The 19732-nt window shown below is 41.4% G+C and overlaps 4 protein-coding genes across 7 annotated transcripts; 2 read left to right on the top strand and 2 right to left on the bottom strand.

Moving 5' to 3' along the window:
• Positions 1-70: 70 nt before the first annotated feature.
• On the bottom strand, positions 71-5357 carry LOC117226575 (uncharacterized). The gene is made up of 8 exons (XM_033481048.2): positions 5130-5357; positions 4861-4959; positions 3363-3466; positions 1046-1259; positions 917-970; positions 639-781; positions 407-561; positions 71-285 (listed from the first exon to the last, which is right to left on the bottom strand). Exons 1-8 carry the CDS (start codon positions 5206-5208, stop codon positions 228-230), a joined length of 906 nt encoding a protein of 301 aa, XP_033336939.2. The 5' UTR covers positions 5209-5357; the 3' UTR covers positions 71-227.
• A 1377-nt stretch (positions 5358-6734) lies between these two features.
• LOC117226602 (ATPase family gene 2 protein homolog A) lies at positions 6735-9898 on the top strand. Of its 4 annotated transcripts, none has more exons than XM_033481139.2 (6): positions 6736-7089; positions 7193-7389; positions 7456-7641; positions 7710-9109; positions 9228-9491; positions 9562-9898. In XM_033481139.2, the coding sequence occupies exons 2-6, from the start codon at positions 7194-7196 to the stop codon at positions 9889-9891; spliced, it is 2376 nt and encodes a 791-aa protein (XP_033337030.1). In that variant the 5' UTR covers positions 6736-7089; position 7193; the 3' UTR covers positions 9892-9898. The 4 variants fall into 4 exon arrangements, with proteins under 4 accessions (XP_076374339.1, XP_033337030.1, XP_033337031.1 ...); XM_033481140.2 differs by having other exon boundaries at positions 7163-7389; XM_033481141.2 differs by having other exon boundaries at positions 6737-6990.
• A 189-nt stretch (positions 9899-10087) lies between these two features.
• Positions 10088-12290, bottom strand: LOC117226605 (ATP-dependent RNA helicase Ddx1). The gene is given in 9 exon segments (XM_076518230.1): positions 10088-10588; positions 10661-10746; positions 11019-11160; positions 11238-11274; positions 11276-11354; positions 11357-11428; positions 11489-11679; positions 11767-12062; positions 12233-12290. Coding segments are annotated over 8 exon segments (867 nt in total). The 5' UTR covers positions 12254-12290; the 3' UTR covers positions 10088-10588; positions 10661-10717.
• Positions 12291-15167: 2877 nt separating this feature from the next.
• Positions 15168-19107, top strand: Ddx1 (ATP-dependent RNA helicase Ddx1). Its single transcript, XM_033480994.2, has 11 exons — positions 15168-15565; positions 15664-15715; positions 15803-15993; positions 16054-16253; positions 16331-16801; positions 16873-17042; positions 17319-17668; positions 17741-18034; positions 18127-18344; positions 18416-18536; positions 18610-19107. Exons 1-11 carry the CDS (start codon positions 15550-15552, stop codon positions 18726-18728), a joined length of 2202 nt encoding a protein of 733 aa, XP_033336885.2. The 5' UTR covers positions 15168-15549; the 3' UTR covers positions 18729-19107.
• Positions 19108-19732: the final 625 nt, after the last annotated feature.

Raw genomic sequence — 19732 nt, 5'->3', positions numbered from 1 at the left:
TACGGAAAAGGCTCCGTGGTCCAGGGAGCTCGGACTCGGGTATGCTGAGACGATTGGGTAGCCAATGACGTTTCTTTTACAAAGTCATCGTATGTTTATTAATCATACCAGTACACGGTGCATATAGGAACATCGAAACGGTACCTCACGGTTTTCGCAGTCAAGCGGAATCGATTCGTTGTTTGCTCTGGTGATTTTTTCGATCTCCTCGTTCCTCTTCGTACCCGTTAAACGCAAGCGCACTGGGTGATTTGAATTATCTCCCTCTTCGATCCTCGACGAGTTCTGAAAACGACCAACGTGAACGCTTTATCCTGCAATCTCCGCGACAAGTCGAGCTAGAAGCGACGCAGGCGTACGCTTGTTTGACCGATCCGATCGAATCGAACGAGAGACTTTCAAGTACCTGTACTCGTGAACTTTGAATCTGGCGGGCGTGCAGGTGTTCTGCTTCCTGTACAAACTAGCTAAGCATCTCGACGGCTCCTTCTTCTCCCGCAGCAAACACATTTCCGTTCCGTTGCCCGGACACGATCCGACGCACTGACCTACGTTAATTTGCTGTAAGAATCAGAGACTATAGATCACTCGCTGAAATTAATACTTGACACTGTTTTGTAGGAACGAGAATAACTTACCCGGATTACTGGCCTGACGTCGGTCGTGTTCGTGCCGTCTTTGATAGCGACCACGCTGAAGTCCAGAACGGTCTCCATATGGTCCATCTTGTGACAGGATCCGGCACAGCCGCACTTCTCGATCATCTGGTACACTTCGTCTCCTAATGCGAACACAGGTTTCAGTCGATTAGTCCGGTGTTCTCCGCGAATGGATTTTAAAACTAATCTTTTCTAGGTATCTTCATTGGAAACTACGGATGCCGAGATAACGAGCTAGAACGAACTCCTCTACGTACCGTTGGGCCCCTTGATGCTAACCGTGCTGTTCCTCATTGGCTTGCATCCGAGATCTTCGGAGAAATTGGCCAAGAATTAATTATCGAGAAACTAAACTACTGACACGCGTAGAGACACGCCACAAGTACCTTTATCACAGCGACCCATACACACGCCAACGTCTATCGTAGCTTGATGAGGTGTACCAGAATGCACTAAATGTGTCATAGACTCCCGTCTGCAGGACGTGTCCGGTGTACATTCGCATGCTTCGACGACCTCTATCACCCGTACACCTTGGATCGTGGTGAACCTCTCCATTTTCGCGGCCCTAGGACGACAATGGGCCTCTTGGGAGCATCTCTAGAATAAAAATCATTAGAAGAGATAAGGAGAAAAGAAAAGGTCCGCGGAAGAAAAAGAGGGTGTAAGAAGAGAGGTACGGAGAAATTGGCTATATTTCTCTGCGTTGATTTGCAATGTCCACCGAGGATTTATAATAATCGCGGGGCGTGTTAATCTCCTGTTAAGATCCTCTTCGGTACTTGATTTCGTTCGCGCGCGCACGCGGGCCATTTAATTATCCTCGCTGCGGGATAACCGACCGTTATCTTTCTCCGTGCAGGACCTCGGATCCTCTCCATGCTATTTCTGGCTACGAATATTTTCTAATAAATTCCGTTCGCCGGCATCATCCATCGCCGTCTCGCCGGGTCCCAGGAACACAATTCGGGATTTAGTAGCTGGCCAGGCCGGCGCCGGATCGGTGACCCGGCACGACACGACCTTCCAAGGACGCAAAACACATCCTCTCCGGTCTGCATATCCCGTGCAGAAAACGTTTCTTGCATCGCGCAGCTTGTTCCTCTCCCGCGGCGTGGGTGCTGCAAGATCGTAAACCACCGATCCGGTTGCATCACGTGACCAAAATAGCACACCACACCGGGTCGGGCAAAAGTGCTCTAGTCATCGAATCGTTCGCCCGCTCGTCTAATCGATGGACGATCGATCCTTCGATCGGCTATCGACGGTAGGCTCGTGGTAGCCGTGCACCGATCTTATCTCTGCTGATGCCGGAACCTCTTTGAAATATAAGACACAAGTCCACGCAAGTATTCGCTCATTTTCTATGGTAGCGCTTTTTCTAACGTTAACGGTAGCAGGGCGGCAGGATCTCGAAACGGCAGACTTCGAAGCATCATTGATTTCTGGAGAACGTTAGGAGAAAATTTATTAATCTTATATAGGCAAAATCGTGAGAGTTTTTTGGTCTTTTGGTACGTGTTATGTCGATCTAGGGTGGGTCAACGTCCTCCGACGAATTTCGGTCGAGTGAAGAATGTAAAATGTGCATAATCATCGTGTGGAGGATGCGGCGGCGATGCCTTGCGCGGGGTGCACTCGCCGTAAAAGTCGCGAAGATCGTACGATCGCGCGATGCTGGCGTGGCCGCATTCCAGCTGGCGGATTGGTCGATCCCATGCGTCATAAATCTACATGACGTTCGTGCTTTTTTTCGCCCTTCGCGTAGCCCTTGGCACACGTAACCCGCCGTGCGTGCGGTGTCCTTTTTCGTTTCACAAATTCGAAGTCCCCTTCTTTGCTCCCGCCGGAATTTCTCCTTCGATCTCCGCTCTCTCCCCGGTGCCAGACTCGATCGTGATCGAAAGACCTTCGTGAGATCGTTACCAAAACCTCGGACGCAAAATCTTTTCGACGTCGTATCTTTCTTGGATCACGATTCGACAAACTTTTGCGAGCTTTTTGTCCTTTAAAACGAGTTAACTGGATCTTGCACCTGGTACATCCCGTCTGCACGAGTCGCGTTGCTCTGGATCTGCATTCCCGTAGAACAGTCTCCGCGATGAAATACCAACTCCTCGATGATGCTTCGAGCGATTACGTATTGGTTCCAATGTCTTTTTCGACTTGAAGATAATGTCCCGATGCGTCTAATCTCCAGTCTAATAATTGCAAAACTAGGGGCGGGGGGTTCTTTTACGTATATTGGCCCTCGTGCTGTGGGAGCCATTTTTATCTATTTGTTGTCCCCTTGTCGGTTCGATATAGCTATTGTCAAGAGCAATTTGCGATGAATGTGCGACCCCAGCCTTTTGTTTTACCGCGATTATTCACTGAACGATTTAACCCAGACCTAGCACAGCACGCTATTGTCTGTCCGCCCGACCCCCCTCCCCCTCCCAATCCCACTATTACTATAATATGAACAATCGTCAGAAATGGAGCAAGCGCTTGGGAATCTTGAGAAGTTGAATTTTAGCCGTCGAATTCTAGCCCTTCTCCAGATTCTAAGAGAGATTCTATCAGGTAGCCGAAGCATATGTAAGATTTTCATCTCTTCCTTTTCTAGCTCACAAAACTTCGGATCATTGCGAGGAGGGGGTCTTACCGAAATGGTCGAAAGCCTCCACCGATCAAAAACTACCTTGGCTAGCTAAAATTTACCTGAACCACGGGTCGGCTGGCGTCTCCAGGATCGTCCAGAGTGTGTCTCGGACAGAGCTTGCGGCAGTGTCCGGCGTTGATTTGGATTACCTCGCCCGATATTCCTGGAACGCGACGGGATCGGTTATTTGCAGGGTGTCGCACCGCGAGGCGAAGTTCAATGAAATGTTTTCGAAGCTGGCCCGCTCGCTCGCATGTTTGTTGCAGCAGCATCGAAGGAATGTGACGCGTGTAAATCGGTTGGCGCCGCCGGTAATCGCCGCGCGAAATTTACGGGTTTGTATCGCGCGGTTGAACGTTGACAGAAGACATAAGAAGAAGAGGGTGCCTATAGGTGTAACCGGTGCTATTTTTGGCCCGAGCGCGTGGGACAAGCGGAATGCCAGGACCCCGGGTTTCTGATTCACGTTACATGTCCCGCTGTTTTCACGCACCCTCGCCTTTCCGCGTTTCTACGTATAAATGGCATTCGTCGGCGATCCTTTCACGGCCGTGCAAACTAAATCGCTATGGACTGCGCCCGGAGGGCGTGATTATACCACATGTATCGGTCATACCCGCTTAACTGACAATTGATTAACGAAGGGCGGTTGTTCCGTTTCGCAGAACAGTTTGCTTCGGCGAACCGCTGATTCCTCCTCGATCGCTGCGATCGGCATTCCACGAACCCTGTCCCTTTGATCGGCCGCGCTAATTGATCTCTATGGGACGGCGAATCGAATTGAATCGCGAACGAGATTGATCGGCTCTGCCCGTTCCCACCGTTTTCACTCGCTAGAAACTCGTAGGAAATCCTGCTTCGATTTCAACTGATTTCAAAACAATCAAATTGTTTCCGGTTAGTTGATTTTGGTGCAAGGTAGAATGCGTCGTGTGTGTGTGTGTGTGTGTGCGTATATATATAGGAAAACACGGCTTTGACTGACGGGAACGCGACACCGGCGACGGCGACCACCGGACGCTCCATCCTCTCTCGATCGGCGTCAATTGATTGAACACCCGATACTAATTCGCCAGATCGGATCTAGCGGCAAGGCCACCGGCGTTTATCGCTCGTAGAACATGGGGCGCCGGTATGAGAAACGAGGGAACGCGGTTTCCACTTAGCCAGCTCGCTAAAATTACGCAACCATGCTCTTTCTTCTTTTCCCACCGTCGGTGAACGCACTCTGCAACCAGCTGCTGCCATCAGTGACTCCAATTTCATTGAAATTGAGTAGAACGATGGATCTACAGCTTGCTACCCCACCGTCTACTACCTGGGCTTTTAAACCTAGACCTATCGATCCTCCAAATTTCATTGAAACGAGAGTCATACACAACTCTTTGTGTACTAACCAGTCTTTTAAAGCTAGTTTTGTCAACCCTCCACTCCGTTGAAGCCGATACGACCCACATCCGAAGGACTCCCCTAAAGCTAGACCTGTCGCACCTCCGAATTACACTGAAGTACATATCTGGGAGCCACGTCAGGAAGGAGACCTCGCAAGTCGCTTACCGTATCCAACGTCGATCATCTTCTCGTGTTTTGCGCAGCATACATGTTGCCGGGTCTCTTCCCTGCGAACCCTTCCCTCTGAATTCTTGTCGGCGATCGCTGTAACAAGAGGCTCTCAGTCAGGATCCTCTAACCACCGCAGTTCCGCGCAGGGCTAACGCAACTTCGCAGAAGGATTACGTAACTTACTCACGCAATCTGTCACTCTATACTATCACTCCCTTAAAGACGGGGTGTGGAAAGCGTGTGAATGAGTTGGTAATGTTTACCTAATCGTAGGTTGGCCAGGCAAACTAGGGTGAAGCCACCGAATACGGCCCACCGACCCCTCGTGATTCTTATTCGCATCAGTACGAGTTGCGACGAACGCGGATTGCTTTCCGAAAAAGAAGAGGGTTGGATCGTTCACAGCGGCCGATTGATCCGATCTCTGGATGACTAGATTGACTCGTGGTGCACGGGTTAATCGCGGACTCGCGCTTCTACTATGATCCGTGCGTTACGCGGCAATGGAGGCGCACGGGTTTGATCGATCACGATCGGTAGTTGCCCACGCAGGTTGCGATCTGCGAGAAGACTGGCCGTCTGGAAGCCGCTGGATCTCGCTCAGATGGTGAGGCGTCCGGCTGACAGGCGGATCTCTATTAATCTCGTTTGGTACGGGAACGTCGGCCCGCTTCGTCACGGACTGGCCCGTCCGTCCATCCATCGGGTGGGTCTTTTGCCTCTTGCTCTACCCAACGATCGCCGATGCGCGCCACGGCCGGCCCGATCATGCTGATTTCATGCCCCGCCGAACCTGATTCATCCTTGCCTCCATTGCAAACGTCAACATTCCAGGCCCCGTCCGACTTTCATCTCCCTACGTCGGTTCTCCCTTTTCGCTGTCTCGCCCTTCTTTTTTCGCTCAATCGTATCACCTAACGATGTGTACCCGTCTCATAAATCAACTACCGCCCGGTAACGATTCCGTCGTCAATTATCCGTTAGTACCTAAAGACCTCTGGGCTTCTCGGCCCAGGCTTTTCTTCTACCAGAATCCTTTTCCACTGCGCCTGCAATCATTGTCTTTGTCGTCACGCGAATCTCTCATTCCGTATTAATATTATTAGTACAACAATTGAAATTGTGGAATTGTAAAATCGGTCATCCGTGGCTCCGATATCGAAACCCTCTATTATGCAAATATGTCGCATGCGTAAATGGATCGATAAGAGTTCAGTAATTACGTAACTGCCCTATTATCATAATTAGTTCGGATAACCAAAGTTCTACTGCGGTTGTTCATAATCAAATGTTTGAAATATATAGAATATATATGCTAGGTATACTGCTATCCTAGTTGCAGTAACTTTATACCCTTTGCTTTACTGTGTCCACAATTTCATCATCAGAATTTTATTCATACAGAATTTATATTACACGGTACCTGTAATCGTCGTCGTTGCCACAATCGATATAAATAGCGTACAATCATCGTCATTGATAAACGATTTGTCATCTCACCAAAATGATTGCGACGACACTGTTCATCTGCTATCAGCATTATTAAATTAATACAAAGCTTCTGTGATTAAAAATACTTCAAGTGACTGTTAATATACTATACCGTTAATACATATATGTATATATACAATATATATTAGAATGTAGAGCATCCTAAATATTATTATCTGTTATAATAATTGTTTTCATAATTGTAATTATTCCCAATAAATCAGTATTTCGAGTACATCATTAGTTAACATACGCATTTTAGATGCCCCGGTGCATGTTTACCTAACAGCTTGTCTAACGCGCAGGTACCGCAGAATCGATGTGCGATTCATGTTCGATTAACCGTTACTTTTAAATATTCAAATACGATTTTAATCATAAAAGAAATAATTCTTGTCCCAGTTCATTTATTAATTTATTATTATCGTCTTTTGACGTAAATTCATTTATGCGTCTATAATTCTTCCATATTTATTGCATCATTGTCCTGACGCATGATTATGCTACCCCACATACACGTGCCTCGATGGGTAGCATTTCGCAATAGTGTTTCCAAGAAATTTTAAATATATCGTAGATTTTATTAATACCAATTCTGACCTGAAAATCATCTATTTTTCAGTTACATTTAAGGTACAAATATATACACATGTGTATACATATCAATTTCCTTACACTATTCAATGGTAAATTATGATCATAACAATTTATAGGTTATGTTTTTGTAGGAAGGTACTGTATTGTTTTGCATTGTCTTAGAGAAGTATTGTATGTAGTGAATTTAATTTACGTAACACAATTATAGCACAACAATTAGTCGATTTATCTCCTCTAGAATGACTTCGAAAATAAAAGACAGTGGAAGGAAAAGTCTTTCGGTATGGGTCACATGCGAAAAATGCGAATGCACGTTGACGCAGAAATGCATAGCCGAACATGATGGCAATTGTCCGCCAAATTTAGAAAAATGGAGCCACGATTTTATTTACAGCGGTACCTTGTACAGCACTGTAGAAATATATAAACCACAAGGTATATGCAGCTGCACTTTTATCACTGCCTGTACAGTTCTTCGCCTATATTGTATTTTTTGCACAGAACTGCCAAAGAACATTTCTCAAAGGGCATCAGATGATATGGTGTTTATATCGCAATCTGCATTGCAACTATGCGAAATTGCAATAGGGGATCCTGTTCTGGTCAGTACAGAAGGAGGTACAGTAGTTAAAACCATCTGGCCAACTAAAGACAAATCGCTCGCAAGCGTTTCATTGACCAAACATGGTCGGTTGTATATTGAATTGTCAAGAATAAAAAGCAAGAACACGTTTCTATAAATTTATCTTTTGCAGCCATGGAACTGAACGATCTGCAGGGTCTTGTTAAAATTCAGAAAATGAGCTGTCCTGTTTCCGTTGCTAAAGAGTTCATAATTTCTTACACGGGAAGGCATTCGCTACCAGAAGCAAGTACAGAGCTTAATATAATATTGAAGAATCATAATGAGCACAAAATATTCTTTGTTGGAAATAAATTCAGTATACCCTTTTATGGTAAAAGATTGACTTATCAGATTCTACAAGTTACATCCGATGAAAGTACAGATAGTATATCAGAACAACTTAAACAATTAAATTTAACGTCAGATCATACGTACAGCATTAAACTTTACAAAGCACTTTATAATACAAAGTGGACGATTCTAAACGAAAAAGAGGAGAAGAGAGATGAGCCTAAAAAACAGAAATGCAAAATAGAAGATGTTGGGGGGTACAACAATCTAATAGAAGACATTAAAGATGTTCTAAATATTGGTTTGGGTAGATGTAAAAGCATTGGGGATTTTTATATTAGCAAAGGAATATTATTATATGGTACTGCCGGTGTTGGTAAATCTATCATTGCGAATGCTCTAATATCTGAATATGATCTCAACTGTTTTACTGTTTACAGTTCAGATATTTATAGTAAATCTCTCGGCGAAACAGAACAGAAATTGAAGGATATCTTCATGGAAGCCAAAACTAAAGCTCCCAGCATAATTTTAATAGAAGAGATCGATAGCTTGTGTCCTAAGAGGAGTAGTTCGAGTACTGATCACGAGAGAAGGGTTCTCTCGCAACTGGTAGCACTTTTCGACGATATACAGAACGCGAATGATAACGTTGTAATATTGGGAACGACTTCTAAACTTGATCTAGTGGATAGTTCTCTTAGAAGACCTGGTAGAATAGACAAGGAATTCGAAATCTATGTGCCCACGCCAACTATGCGAAGGGAAATATTAGAGAAAATGTTATTAAAAATTCCACACACTTTGTTAAACGAAGACGTCAGGAACATAGCATTTGTTACTCATGGATATGTTGGCGCAGACTTGTACGGTCTTTGCTCCCAGGCAGTCTTAAACGCTGTGAAACGCCAACAAAAAGCGAACGTGTCCTTCGAAACGTTCACAGAAATAACGCTACCAGACTTCAATCTTGCTCTGAATGTGATAAAACCATCAGCCATGAAGGAAGTCTTGATAGAAGTGCCCAATGTTAGATGGTCGGACATAGGAGGGCAGAAAGATTTGAAATTAAAGTTGAAACAAGCGGTCGAATGGCCACTACGACACCCCGAAGCGTTTCAGAGAATGGGCATCACTCCGACTAGAGGTGTTCTAATGTTTGGGCCACCTGGTTGCTCTAAGACGATGATCGCAAAGGCCCTAGCAACAGAGAGCGATGTCAATTTCTTAAATATAAAGGTAACAATTCGTTCATCTCGATTCTTGATCTTGCCAAGGCATGCTCTTTTCCTTGAAGACTTTAAAGTGCGAACGCAGGGCTAATTGAACAATTCTAATCATATAAGATTGTTTTCAGGGTCCAGAATTATTTTCAAAATGGGTGGGCGAGTCTGAGAAAGCCGTGAGGGAGGTATTTAGGAAAGCCAGGCAGGTGTCGCCTTCGATAGTGTTTATCGATGAAATTGATGCGCTAGGGAGTGAGAGAAGTTCCTCTTCTAATAGTGGAAGCAACGTGCAAGAACGGGTTTTGGCACAGTTGCTGACAGAACTAGATGGAGTCACTGCGTTGGGAAGCGTCACGTTGGTTGCCGCTACCAACAGGCCCGATAAGATCGACAAAGTCAGTAAATTTCTGAAAAATCGTTTCACCCGGCTTCATTTTACTAATAAAAGCACTATAATTTTTTCAGGCACTCCTCCGACCGGGTCGGTTGGATCGCATAATCTATGTACCATTACCCGACAACGAAACTAGACAGGAGATATTTGATATAAAGCTGAGGAAAATGCCGATCAGCGATAGCGTGAAAATACAAGATCTAGTCGAAATCACGGAAGGATATTCTGGGGCAGAAATCCAAGCTATATGCCACGAAGCAGCCATGAAAGCGCTCGAGGAGAATTTAAACGCTGCCATAATCACCAGAGAACATTTCAAAGCCGCGTTAGCAATTGTCACTCCTCGAACTCCGCCGTCCTTAATCAATTTATACAACAGCTACTTACATAAAAATTATTAACTGCGAATTTGTCTGTATTCGCTCATCGAACTATCGTTCCATTATTTTATACAAACTTCGTGCTTCAACTTCAAATGACATTTTGATTCGTTTCACATCAGCAAAATTTCCAGTAAATTTTTACAATATAATAAACTAAAAATGTCCGTGATTGTAAAGTGCGATCGTCCTTACGGTAAAAAAGAACTAAGAAGGATGATCGAGAGGTGCTGCTTTTATTATGTGGATATAAGATACTAAATATTATTATCTAATTATCTTACAATGCTGCTTAGGGGTAATGATTAGACTATGGATTTTTGTGCATTTATGATCAAAATTAGTTAGTTTCTAAATCACAAAAATCCGGAGTTTCTATTAATAATATTTGATATCCACCCTTTTCTATTGAATACCCTTAATTGATAGAGCATTTGTTTCAGTTGTGGTTGTTGTCCCCCGCTGGAACCGCAATGTCCACCGTGTCCCCCATCATGTGAGTCCATAATATGTTGTCCACCATGCCCTACAACACGTTGTTCACCGCCTACGGTCTGCTGTCCCCCATCTGGTTGCCCTGCACTTTGCTGTCCTGTACCTTGCTCTCCTCCCCTACCCTGCCCACCACGACCTTTTATTTGTCCACCTTGCTGTTGTTATCCATGCGTCACCTGTGCGTCTATACCTAAACCAGTGCCCGCACCTCCTGATCATGGACCTGTCATAAGAACACGTGTCACCACCGGCGGGCTTTACTACACAGGAACCATCAAATGCTATCCTTGCTCACCTTGCCCTCCATCTGTTTGCTGTCTCTAATTGCCCCTCTATCTGCCCGTTTTCCCAGTCATAATTCTTTTATAACAATGAAATATTCTGAAATATTAGCAGTCTTTAAATTACTGTAATTAAGTGAAGAAAAATGGTATTCCACTTTCGTATTCTTAAATTGTATTTTTGTAAAAAAAACTTCGTATACTGAAAAATTACAAAAAACTAAACACTGCACTGTATTATACATTTGTGTAACTGAAATAGCGATGGTACAATCATGAAGATTATAATGATACAATAAACACACTGTGCTCCAAAATTAAAAGACATTTCCGCGTTCTTTAATACAACGGCTGGGTAAAATGTAAATTCACCCATTAATAAATCTAGGTACCATCCAATCACGTCGTGCATGCCAAAAGCCTCGCTATAATCATTAAACTGTTTTGCATTGGATTTCTTATCAGTCCCACCGAAAACAAAGCCATTCTTGTCTGTACCTAAATCCAAGGTAGCCTGAAAATACATCAGTAGTTAGAGTCACTCTCTCCACCGATAGAATTAGATATTACTGTATACGATTTAATACTCACCTGAGACGTAGACCAACCAACATGGCATAAACCTTGCCGTAGCTTCGAAAAAGAACTTCTTATTCCCCTGAACTCCTTTACTAGCCCGACAACCATGCCATTCTTTTTATTCTCGGCTTGGCATCTCAAACCATCTGGAGTTACAGCCAATGCTGTGCCTCTATCGAAAAAACTTAGGGATCAATGTTCTGCTACAAATAATTAACAAATAAATGTTTTGGTAGATGTCGTTGATGTAAAAAACTACATACAAGGTTGCGAGTGTGATGTCGACGAAGCAGTTGCTTTCCCAGATTCAAAGTCTTTCAGAGTTTCCCATACTATTTGTAAAACAGGTAAACAAAAGGCACCAGTCTTTCCACTACCAGTTTCTGCAGCCATTAACACGTCGCCACCACCCAGAATCAAAGGTATCGCTTCGGCTTGCACGTCTGTTGGCAATCTATAATTTAAATGACCAGACAAATTAAATACATACCCTATCTATATTTTGATATAATTGTTTTATAATATTCAGAGCAATACTTACGTCCATTCCATTTCGTCGGCTACCGTTGCAATTTCAGTCAGAACACCTATTTCTGAAAAACAACAATGCATAGGAGACTTTGACAAGCAGGTATATATTATTGAAAACACGTAACACTTAGTTTCTGGAATGCTGCACCCTCGAATGTTGCCATTATTAGGAAACGATAAGGTCTTTCCCGTGGTCAGAATAATATCAATGATAATAAATAAATAAATTGTGCCGAGGATTTTTAAAACAATAGCTCTGCGACAGGCATTGAAACACCATCGTGACGTTGACGTCAAACGGACGGGCTAGAAAACAACGTTACACGCGTCAGCGTTACAAAAAAATTAAATTGTTAGATATTCTGTCCAAAAATATGATGTCGATGTGCGCAAGTGTTCAAAGTACACCTCAAAATTATCAAAGTCAACCATCTCAATAGCAGAATATTAGAAAAAAGAATTAATTATCAAGATACCGTGCACGAAGATTTCAGCATGCCTATTGCGCCATCTAGCGTTACGGATTTTTGAGTAAATTTCCCTATATCGCAATGAGTAAGACAAGGACAGAGCCAGTGTGAGACAAGGACAGACTCGTGCCACCAACTTTTTAGCCGCGCTTCGAATTCCCTGGTACGAGGTAGGGACACATGAAGAGATGGAGGTATCGGACAAGGACAAACTTATGCGTTTTTCGGCGCGAGAGAGAGACGCAGATAGAGCTCCTCGGCAGACCCGTGAAATCGACAGATTATTTGTTAATAACTCTCTTTTCATAAACAATCGGTGAATATAAACTAACGTGGAATATAGAGTGAACATTCAGCTACTTTCCCATATAGTTTTTAATCGAATTATGTGTATAATTAACTAGTTATTAACAATTATTCAGACCCGTGTCACGGAATAACCTCAAATAATTTGACAGTTACACAGTATATAATTAATAACTAACTTTCGAGGCATAATTTATGAACTTTTATGATTGAAGAATCTAGATCGAAGTCTTGGCTACAATTTTAGTACAGTTTTGTGCATATTTAAATAATAATTAGTTAGTTATTAACCATTTTTAGAGGAATTGCGCATCAGATAGCGAAAGTATCGGGAGCCGTAAGAAACAAAGTTAGTGGCACGTTTCAAATATAGCTGTCCTTGTCACACCATCGTCACCTCTTTGTCTTACACATTGTAGGCATTCTGGAAATAGATATCCTGATGAAAAATTGTTACTAATTAATTATCGAGGCATAATATATAAACATTTGCAATCGAAGAATGTAGCGCAGACCTTTAGCAACTTTCACGTATAGTTTATAGTCTGATTATTACACAACTTGGAAAGTTATTAACAATTTTCCAGGACAAAGTTTAAAATATAATCGCGACAATTGCGACGGTTACATATTGTATGATTAATATCTAACTTTCAAGGTGTAATTTATGGGCTTTCAAGATTAAAGAATCTAGATCGAAGTCTTAGCTACAATTTGAGTATAGTTTTGTGCATATTTGATTTCTAATTAGTTGGTTATTAACGATTTTTAGAGGCATGACGTATCGGATATTCGAAAGTGTCAGGAACCGTAACAAACAAAGTTAGTGGCACGATTCACGCTTTTGCTGTTTTTGTCGCACTATCGGTATCGCCTTGTCTTACACACAGCGAGCATTGGTGAAACAGACATCCTGATGAAAAATGGTTAATAACCAAATAACAAAGAATAATTTATAAACATTTGCAATCGAAGAATGTAGCGCAGACCTTTAGCAACTTTCAGGTATAGTTTATAGTCCGATTATTACACTATTTTTAAAGTTATTAACAATTCTCTACGACAACGTCTCAAACATAACTTCGACAATTGCGACAGGTGCACAATAAATAATTAATATTCATACATACGGGGCACAATTTCTGCACTTTTATGATTGAAGAATATAGAATGAGGACTTAGCTACATTTCTGGTGCCTTCTTGTGCTTATCTGATTGTTAATTAAATAGTACTTTACAATTTTTCAACAAGATATCCATTTCCCTAATGCCTACAATGTATAAGACAAAGAGGTGCCGACTGTGCGACAAGGACAGCAATAGCTTGAAACGTGCCACTAACTTTGTTTGTTACGGCTCCTGACACTTTCGAATATCCGATGCGTCATGCCTCTAAAATCGTTAATAACCAACTAATTAGAAATCAAATATATACAAAACTATACTCAAATTGTAGCTAAGACTTCGATCTAGATTCTTTAATCTTAAAAGCCCATAAATTACACCATGAAAGTTAGATATTAATCATACAATATGTAACCGTCGCAATTGTCGCGATTATATTTTAAACTTTGTCCTGGAAAATTGTTAATAACTTTCCAAGTTGTGTAATAATCAGACTATAAACTATACGTGAAAGTTGCTAAAGGTCTGCGCTACATTCTTCGATTGCAAATGTTTATATATTATGCCTCGATAATTAATTAGTAACAATTTTTCATCAGGATATCTATTTCCAGAATGCCTACAATGTGTAAGACAAAGAGGTGACGATGGTGTGACAAGGACAGCTATATTTGAAACGTGCCACTAACTTTGTTTCTTACGGCTCCCGATACTTTCGCTATCTGATGCGCAATTCCTCTAAAAATGGTTAATAACTAACTAATTATTATTTAAATATGCACAAAACTGTACTAAAATTGTAACCAAGACTTCGATCTAGATTCTTCAATCATAAAAGTTCATAAATTATGCCTCGAAAGTTAGTTATTAATTATATACTGTGTAACTGTCAAATTATTTGAGGTTATTCCGTGACACGGGTCTGAATAATTGTTAATAACTAGTTAATTATACACATAATTCGATTAAAAACTATATGGGAAAGTAGCTGAATGTTCACTCTATATTCCACGTTAGTTTATATTCACCGATTGTTTATGAAAAGAGAGTTATTAACAAATAATCTGTCGATTTCACGGGTCTGCCGAGGAGCTCTATCTGCGTCTCTCTCTCGCGCCGAAAAACGCATAAGTTTGTCCTTGTCGGATACCTCCATCTCTTCATGTGTCCCTACCTCGTACCAGGGAATTCGAAGCGCGGCTAAAAAGTTGGTGGCACGAGTCTGTCCTTGTCTCACACTGGCTCTGTCCTTGTCTTACTCATTGCGATATAGGGAAATTTACACAAAAATCCGTAACGCTAGATGGCGCAATAGGCATGCTGAAATCTTCGTGCACGGTATCTTGATAATTAATTCTTTTTTCTAATATTCTGCTATTGATGGTTGACTTTGATAATTTTTGTATGCACTTTTAACACTTGCGCACATCGACATCATATTTTTGGACGCTGACGCGTGTAACGTTGTCTTTTAGCCCATCCGTTTGACGTCAACGTCACGATAGTGTTTCTATGCCTGTCGAAGAGCTATTGTTTTAAAAATTGTGACCAGTTTTATTTCTAACGATATGTGATGTACATTTGATACACAGAATTCTGATGGCCACTTTAAGCTTGGAGATACTAATTTTGTGTTAACTGTTTTCAAGATATTTAAGTTCTTTTATTTTTTAATTTTACAGTCCCATCTCTAAAATTGATGCTACTGCAAGGCGGCACTGGAGCGCTGCTGTTTTCTGAACCTTGCAGAGAGTGAAGGAATTTCCTCAATTGCATCATATGCACATGCTAACCTGTGTTAACGATCCTTAGAAAAATTCCCGGCACAATTTATTTATTTATTGTCATTGATATTATTCTGTCTGCGGGGAAGACCTTATCGTTTCCTAATAATGGCAGCATTCGAGGGTAAATATTCTTATCATGGTTTCGGAAACTAAGTGTTACGTGTTTTCAATAATATATACCTGCTTGTCAAAGTCTCCTATGCATTGTTGTTGTTTCAGAAATGGGTGTTCTGACTGAAATTGCAACGGCAGTTGACGAAATGGAATGGACGTAAGTATTACTCTGAATATTATAAAACAATTATATCAAAATATACATAGGATATGTATTTAATTTGTCTGGTCATTTAAATTATAGATTGCCAACAGACGTGCAAGCCGAAGCGATACCTTTGATTCTGGGTGGTGGCGACGTGTTAATGGCTGCAGAAACTGGTAGTGGAAAGACTGGTGCCTTTTGTTTACCTGTTTTACAAATAGTATGGGAAACTCTGAAAGACTTTGAATCTGGGAAAGCAACTGCTTCGTCGACATCACACTCGCAACCTTGTATGTAGTTTTTCACATCAACGACATCTACCAAAACATTTATTTGTTAATTATTTGTAGCAAAACATTGGTCCCTAAGTTTATTCGATAGAGGCACAGCATTGGCTGTAACTCCAGATGGTCTGAGATGTCAAAGCCGAGAACAAAAGGAATGGCATGGTTGTCGGGCCAATAAAGGAGTTCAGGGGAATAAGAAGTTCTTTTTTGAAGCTACGGTAACCGACGAAGGTTTGTGCCGTGTTGGCTGGTCTACGTCTCAGGTGAGTATTAAATCGCATACAGTAATATCTAATTCTATCGGTGGAGAGATTGACTCTAACGACTGATGTATTTTCAGGCTACCTTGGATTTAGGTACAGACAAGAATGGCTTTGGTTTCGGTGGGACTGGTAAGAAATCCAATGCAAAACAGTTTAGTGATTATGGCGAGGCTTTTGGCATGCACGATGTGATTGGATGTTACCTAGATTTATTAAAGGGTGAAATCAGTTACGCAAAGAACGGCGTAAATCTAGGTACAGCGTTCATTTTAAACGCGCAACAAAAGTCCCAGACATTTTACCCAGCCGTTGTATTAAAGAACGCGGAAATGTCGTTTAATTTTGGAGCACAGCCATTCAAACATCCACCTCCTGGTGATTACATAGCTCTTGCTTCTGCGGTCAAAGAATTTGTAAAAGAAAACCCAATGAACAACAGCAGTGCTAGAAGCAAGGATGATGGTAAACCAAAGTGTAATGCTCCTCAAGCCATAATCATAGAGCCGTCTAGAGAACTTGCTGAACAAACCTTTAATCAAATTCAAAAAGTATGTCGGCACTAAGTAATAATAAATAGTATATTCCCAAATATATGTATTAAATACTACTTTAATTTTAGTTCAAGAAACATCTGAAAGATCCTATAATCAAGGAATTATTAGTTATTGGTGGAGTCAGCGTGAAAGAGCAGATATCTGTATTGAATTCTGGCGTGGATATAGTAGTTGGAACACCAGGGCGTCTAGAAGATTTGATACAAGGCGGCTACTTGTCGCTCACTCATTGCAGGTATCAGCTAATGACTGAGCTCCGATATTCTATGCTTACCTACACATACCGTCAAGTAGTATCGTAAACGCATCGATTAGTACGGGGTTTTCTAATAAGGAATTGAACTATTTAGTTGTTTCAAAATGTATGTCATATTAACGACATGGGATATAAGTAAATTATAATGTACAATAAGAACTTAATTTGTTAAGTTCTCGTTAAGTGACATCGTTAAGTGACGTTACAATTAAATAAACAGGTACTTAGTTAACATTAGATTTCATTCATTTTCAGGTTTTTCATTCTGGATGAAGCCGATGGTTTGCTGAAGCAGGGTTACACCAGTCTAATCGATCGTCTACACAAGCAAATGCCTAAAATTACATCCGATGGGAAACGACTGCAGATGATAGTGTGTTCAGCCACGTTGCATTCGTTCGATGTAAAAAATATGGCTGGAAGATTGATGCATTTCCCGACTTGGGTGGATTTGAAGGGCGAGGATGCGGTACCTGAGACGGTGCATCACGTTGTGGTAATAGTGGACCCACAAAAAGACACGTTCTGGCACAATTTGAGACAACACATACCAACTGATGGTGTTCACGCTAGAGACAACATAAGACCTGGTGGCAACACTCCAGGTAAAGTCTAAGCCAAAGAATATTTGAATTTCTTGTTCGTGTTCAGGAATCTACAATAAAAGTTATTTACAGAGACATTATCGGAGGCTGTGAAGATAATGAAGGGAGAGTATTGCATTCGTGCCATCAAAGAACACAATATGGACAGAGCCATAATTTTCTGTAGAACCAAGATAGACTGCGATAACCTGGAACGATACTTGAAGCAGACTGGTGGGAACCAATTCTCCTGCGTGTGTCTTCATGGCGATAGGAAACCTCCGGAACGTAAAGCCAATCTGGAGAAGTTCAAGAAACAGGAGGTGAAGTTCCTAATTTGCACCGACGTCGCAGCCAGAGGACTGGATATCACGGGCTTACCTTTCAGTTCGTATCCACAATTTTCTTCTCGTTGTTCCATCCTTCAAAAAGCGGGTTACAGCTGGGAATGATGATTAAACCCGTAAATTCTTTTGTAGTGATCAACATGACCTTACCCGATGAGAAATCGAATTACGTGCACCGTATAGGAAGGGTTGGAAGGGCCGAAAGAATGGGTCTGGCTATTTCTCTGGTCAGCAAAGTTCCTGAGAAAGTATGGTACCATGGCGAGTGGTGTCCTACTCGAGGAAGAAATTGTCAAAACACATCTCTCACTGATCAGAGCGGTTGTTGCGTCTGGTACAATGAACAGACTGTGAGCGACTATACTTCTGTGTCTAAAATGTCTCCCCTAACGTTTATTAAAATTTGTATATTCTCTCTTAGTATTTAGCTGATATCGAGGACCATCTGAATGTCACGATCCAGCAGATCGATACTGACATAAAGGTTCCCCTAAATGCTTTCGACGGGAAGGTCATGTATGGTCAAAAGAGAGTCAACATGGGTATGCATATTTCTGCATTTTTTTATAATGATCGATGCCTCGAATGTTATGCAATTTGTTGAATTTTTTCCAGGAACAAATTACCAGAATCACGTTCAGCAAATGGCTCCATACGTATCGCAATTGTCATCATTGGAATCGAAATCGCAACTGCTGTACTTGAAGAGACACATGGCTGCTGCAGCGAACTAATACACACCACCGATACAAGGTTGCTGTTTTCTACATTAAGATGTATTTGCTAATCAGTAAATTGCCAATATATTATTCGGCATATGAATAGGCTGGGCGTATTTATAAATATCGTGTACTTTCAAATATAATATATAAGAGGTTCGTTACAAATAATATAAAATCATGTTTCTAAGCCTGGTCCAATCTATCTTCCCGTTTCATAGAAACAGAAATCCGTCGATTGCTGTGATGCACTGTAAAATAACATTCTAGTTTATGTATATAAGACATACGGCAAGTGTTTATGGTATCATTATAATCTTCATAATTGTACCATCGCTATTTCAGTTACACAAATGTATAATACAGTGGCCTTGCAGTGTTTGGTTTTTTGTAATTTCTCATTTTCTTTTTCTCACAATATCTCTTCTCTTCTTTTCCTGGATTTTTCTCTCTTTCCAACTTGTATATGTGCATGTGCGCGCGCGCGCGTACCTTATGATCAGAATTTTGTATTAGGGTATAATGTATATATGTGTATATGTAGACCTCTTCATTACAATCCCAATTTCATTTTCTATCCAATTTTTCAGTATACGAAGTTTTTTTTACAAAAATGCAATACATATATTTAAATTAAAAAAAATACATATCTCCGCATTTAGCCATTGCGTGACGTAGTGCATGGCGGGAAAACTGTTTTCAAAGAATACGTGCTGCACATGCATAGAAAAGACAAGTGTACCTATAGCGTTCAGCTATTATGTTCAACTTATAACAAATTATTTAATACGAGACAATCTGGTTTTGAGCTTCAAAAATTCTCAAGTGGGTGAATGGCAAATAAAAATGGAAAAAGAACAATGTGTTGTGTGTCCACGTGGGCATATAAGCGAGTCAAGTTGCACCGTAACTACATGCACCTGGCCTTTATTGAATATTGACCGACCCCAAGGATGCCAGGAGTATTATCCTCCTATTAAACGGATAAAAGGAATCAGGTAAATTGTGCATCAGTAATT

The sequence above is a fragment of the Megalopta genalis genome, chromosome 2, assembly GCF_051020955.1.
Source record: "Megalopta genalis isolate 19385.01 chromosome 2, iyMegGena1_principal, whole genome shotgun sequence".
NCBI lineage: Eukaryota > Metazoa > Arthropoda > Insecta > Hymenoptera > Halictidae > Megalopta > Megalopta genalis.
Note: the sequence above shows the minus strand (reverse complement) of the source record. Positions and strands in the feature narration are given on the sequence as shown.

Coding starts and splice junctions, on each gene's coding strand:
- LOC117226602 (XM_033481139.2), top strand. CDS start 7,194: ATGACTTCGAAAATAAAAGACAGTGGAAGGAAAAGTCTTTCGGTATGG. Junction 7,642..7,709: donor CGTTTCATTGACCAAACATG/GTCGGTTGTATA, acceptor TATCTTTTGCAG/CCATGGAACTGAACGATCTG. Junction 9,492..9,561: donor GGCCCGATAAGATCGACAAA/GTCAGTAAATTT, acceptor TAATTTTTTCAG/GCACTCCTCCGACCGGGTCG.
- Ddx1 (XM_033480994.2), top strand. Junction 15,716..15,802: donor GTTGACGAAATGGAATGGAC/GTAAGTATTACT, acceptor TTTAAATTATAG/ATTGCCAACAGACGTGCAAG. Junction 17,669..17,740: donor ACCTGGTGGCAACACTCCAG/GTAAAGTCTAAG, acceptor AGTTATTTACAG/AGACATTATCGGAGGCTGTG.
- LOC117226575 (XM_033481048.2), bottom strand. CDS start 5,208: ATGCGAATAAGAATCACGAGGGGTCGGTGGGCCGTATTCGGTGGCTTC. Junction 3,467..4,860: donor GATGATCGACGTTGGATACG/GTAAGCGACTTG, acceptor GTCGCGTTCCAG/GAATATCGGGCGAGGTAATC. Junction 286..406: donor TTCAAAGTTCACGAGTACAG/GTACTTGAAAGT, acceptor GGTCGTTTTCAG/AACTCGTCGAGGATCGAAGA.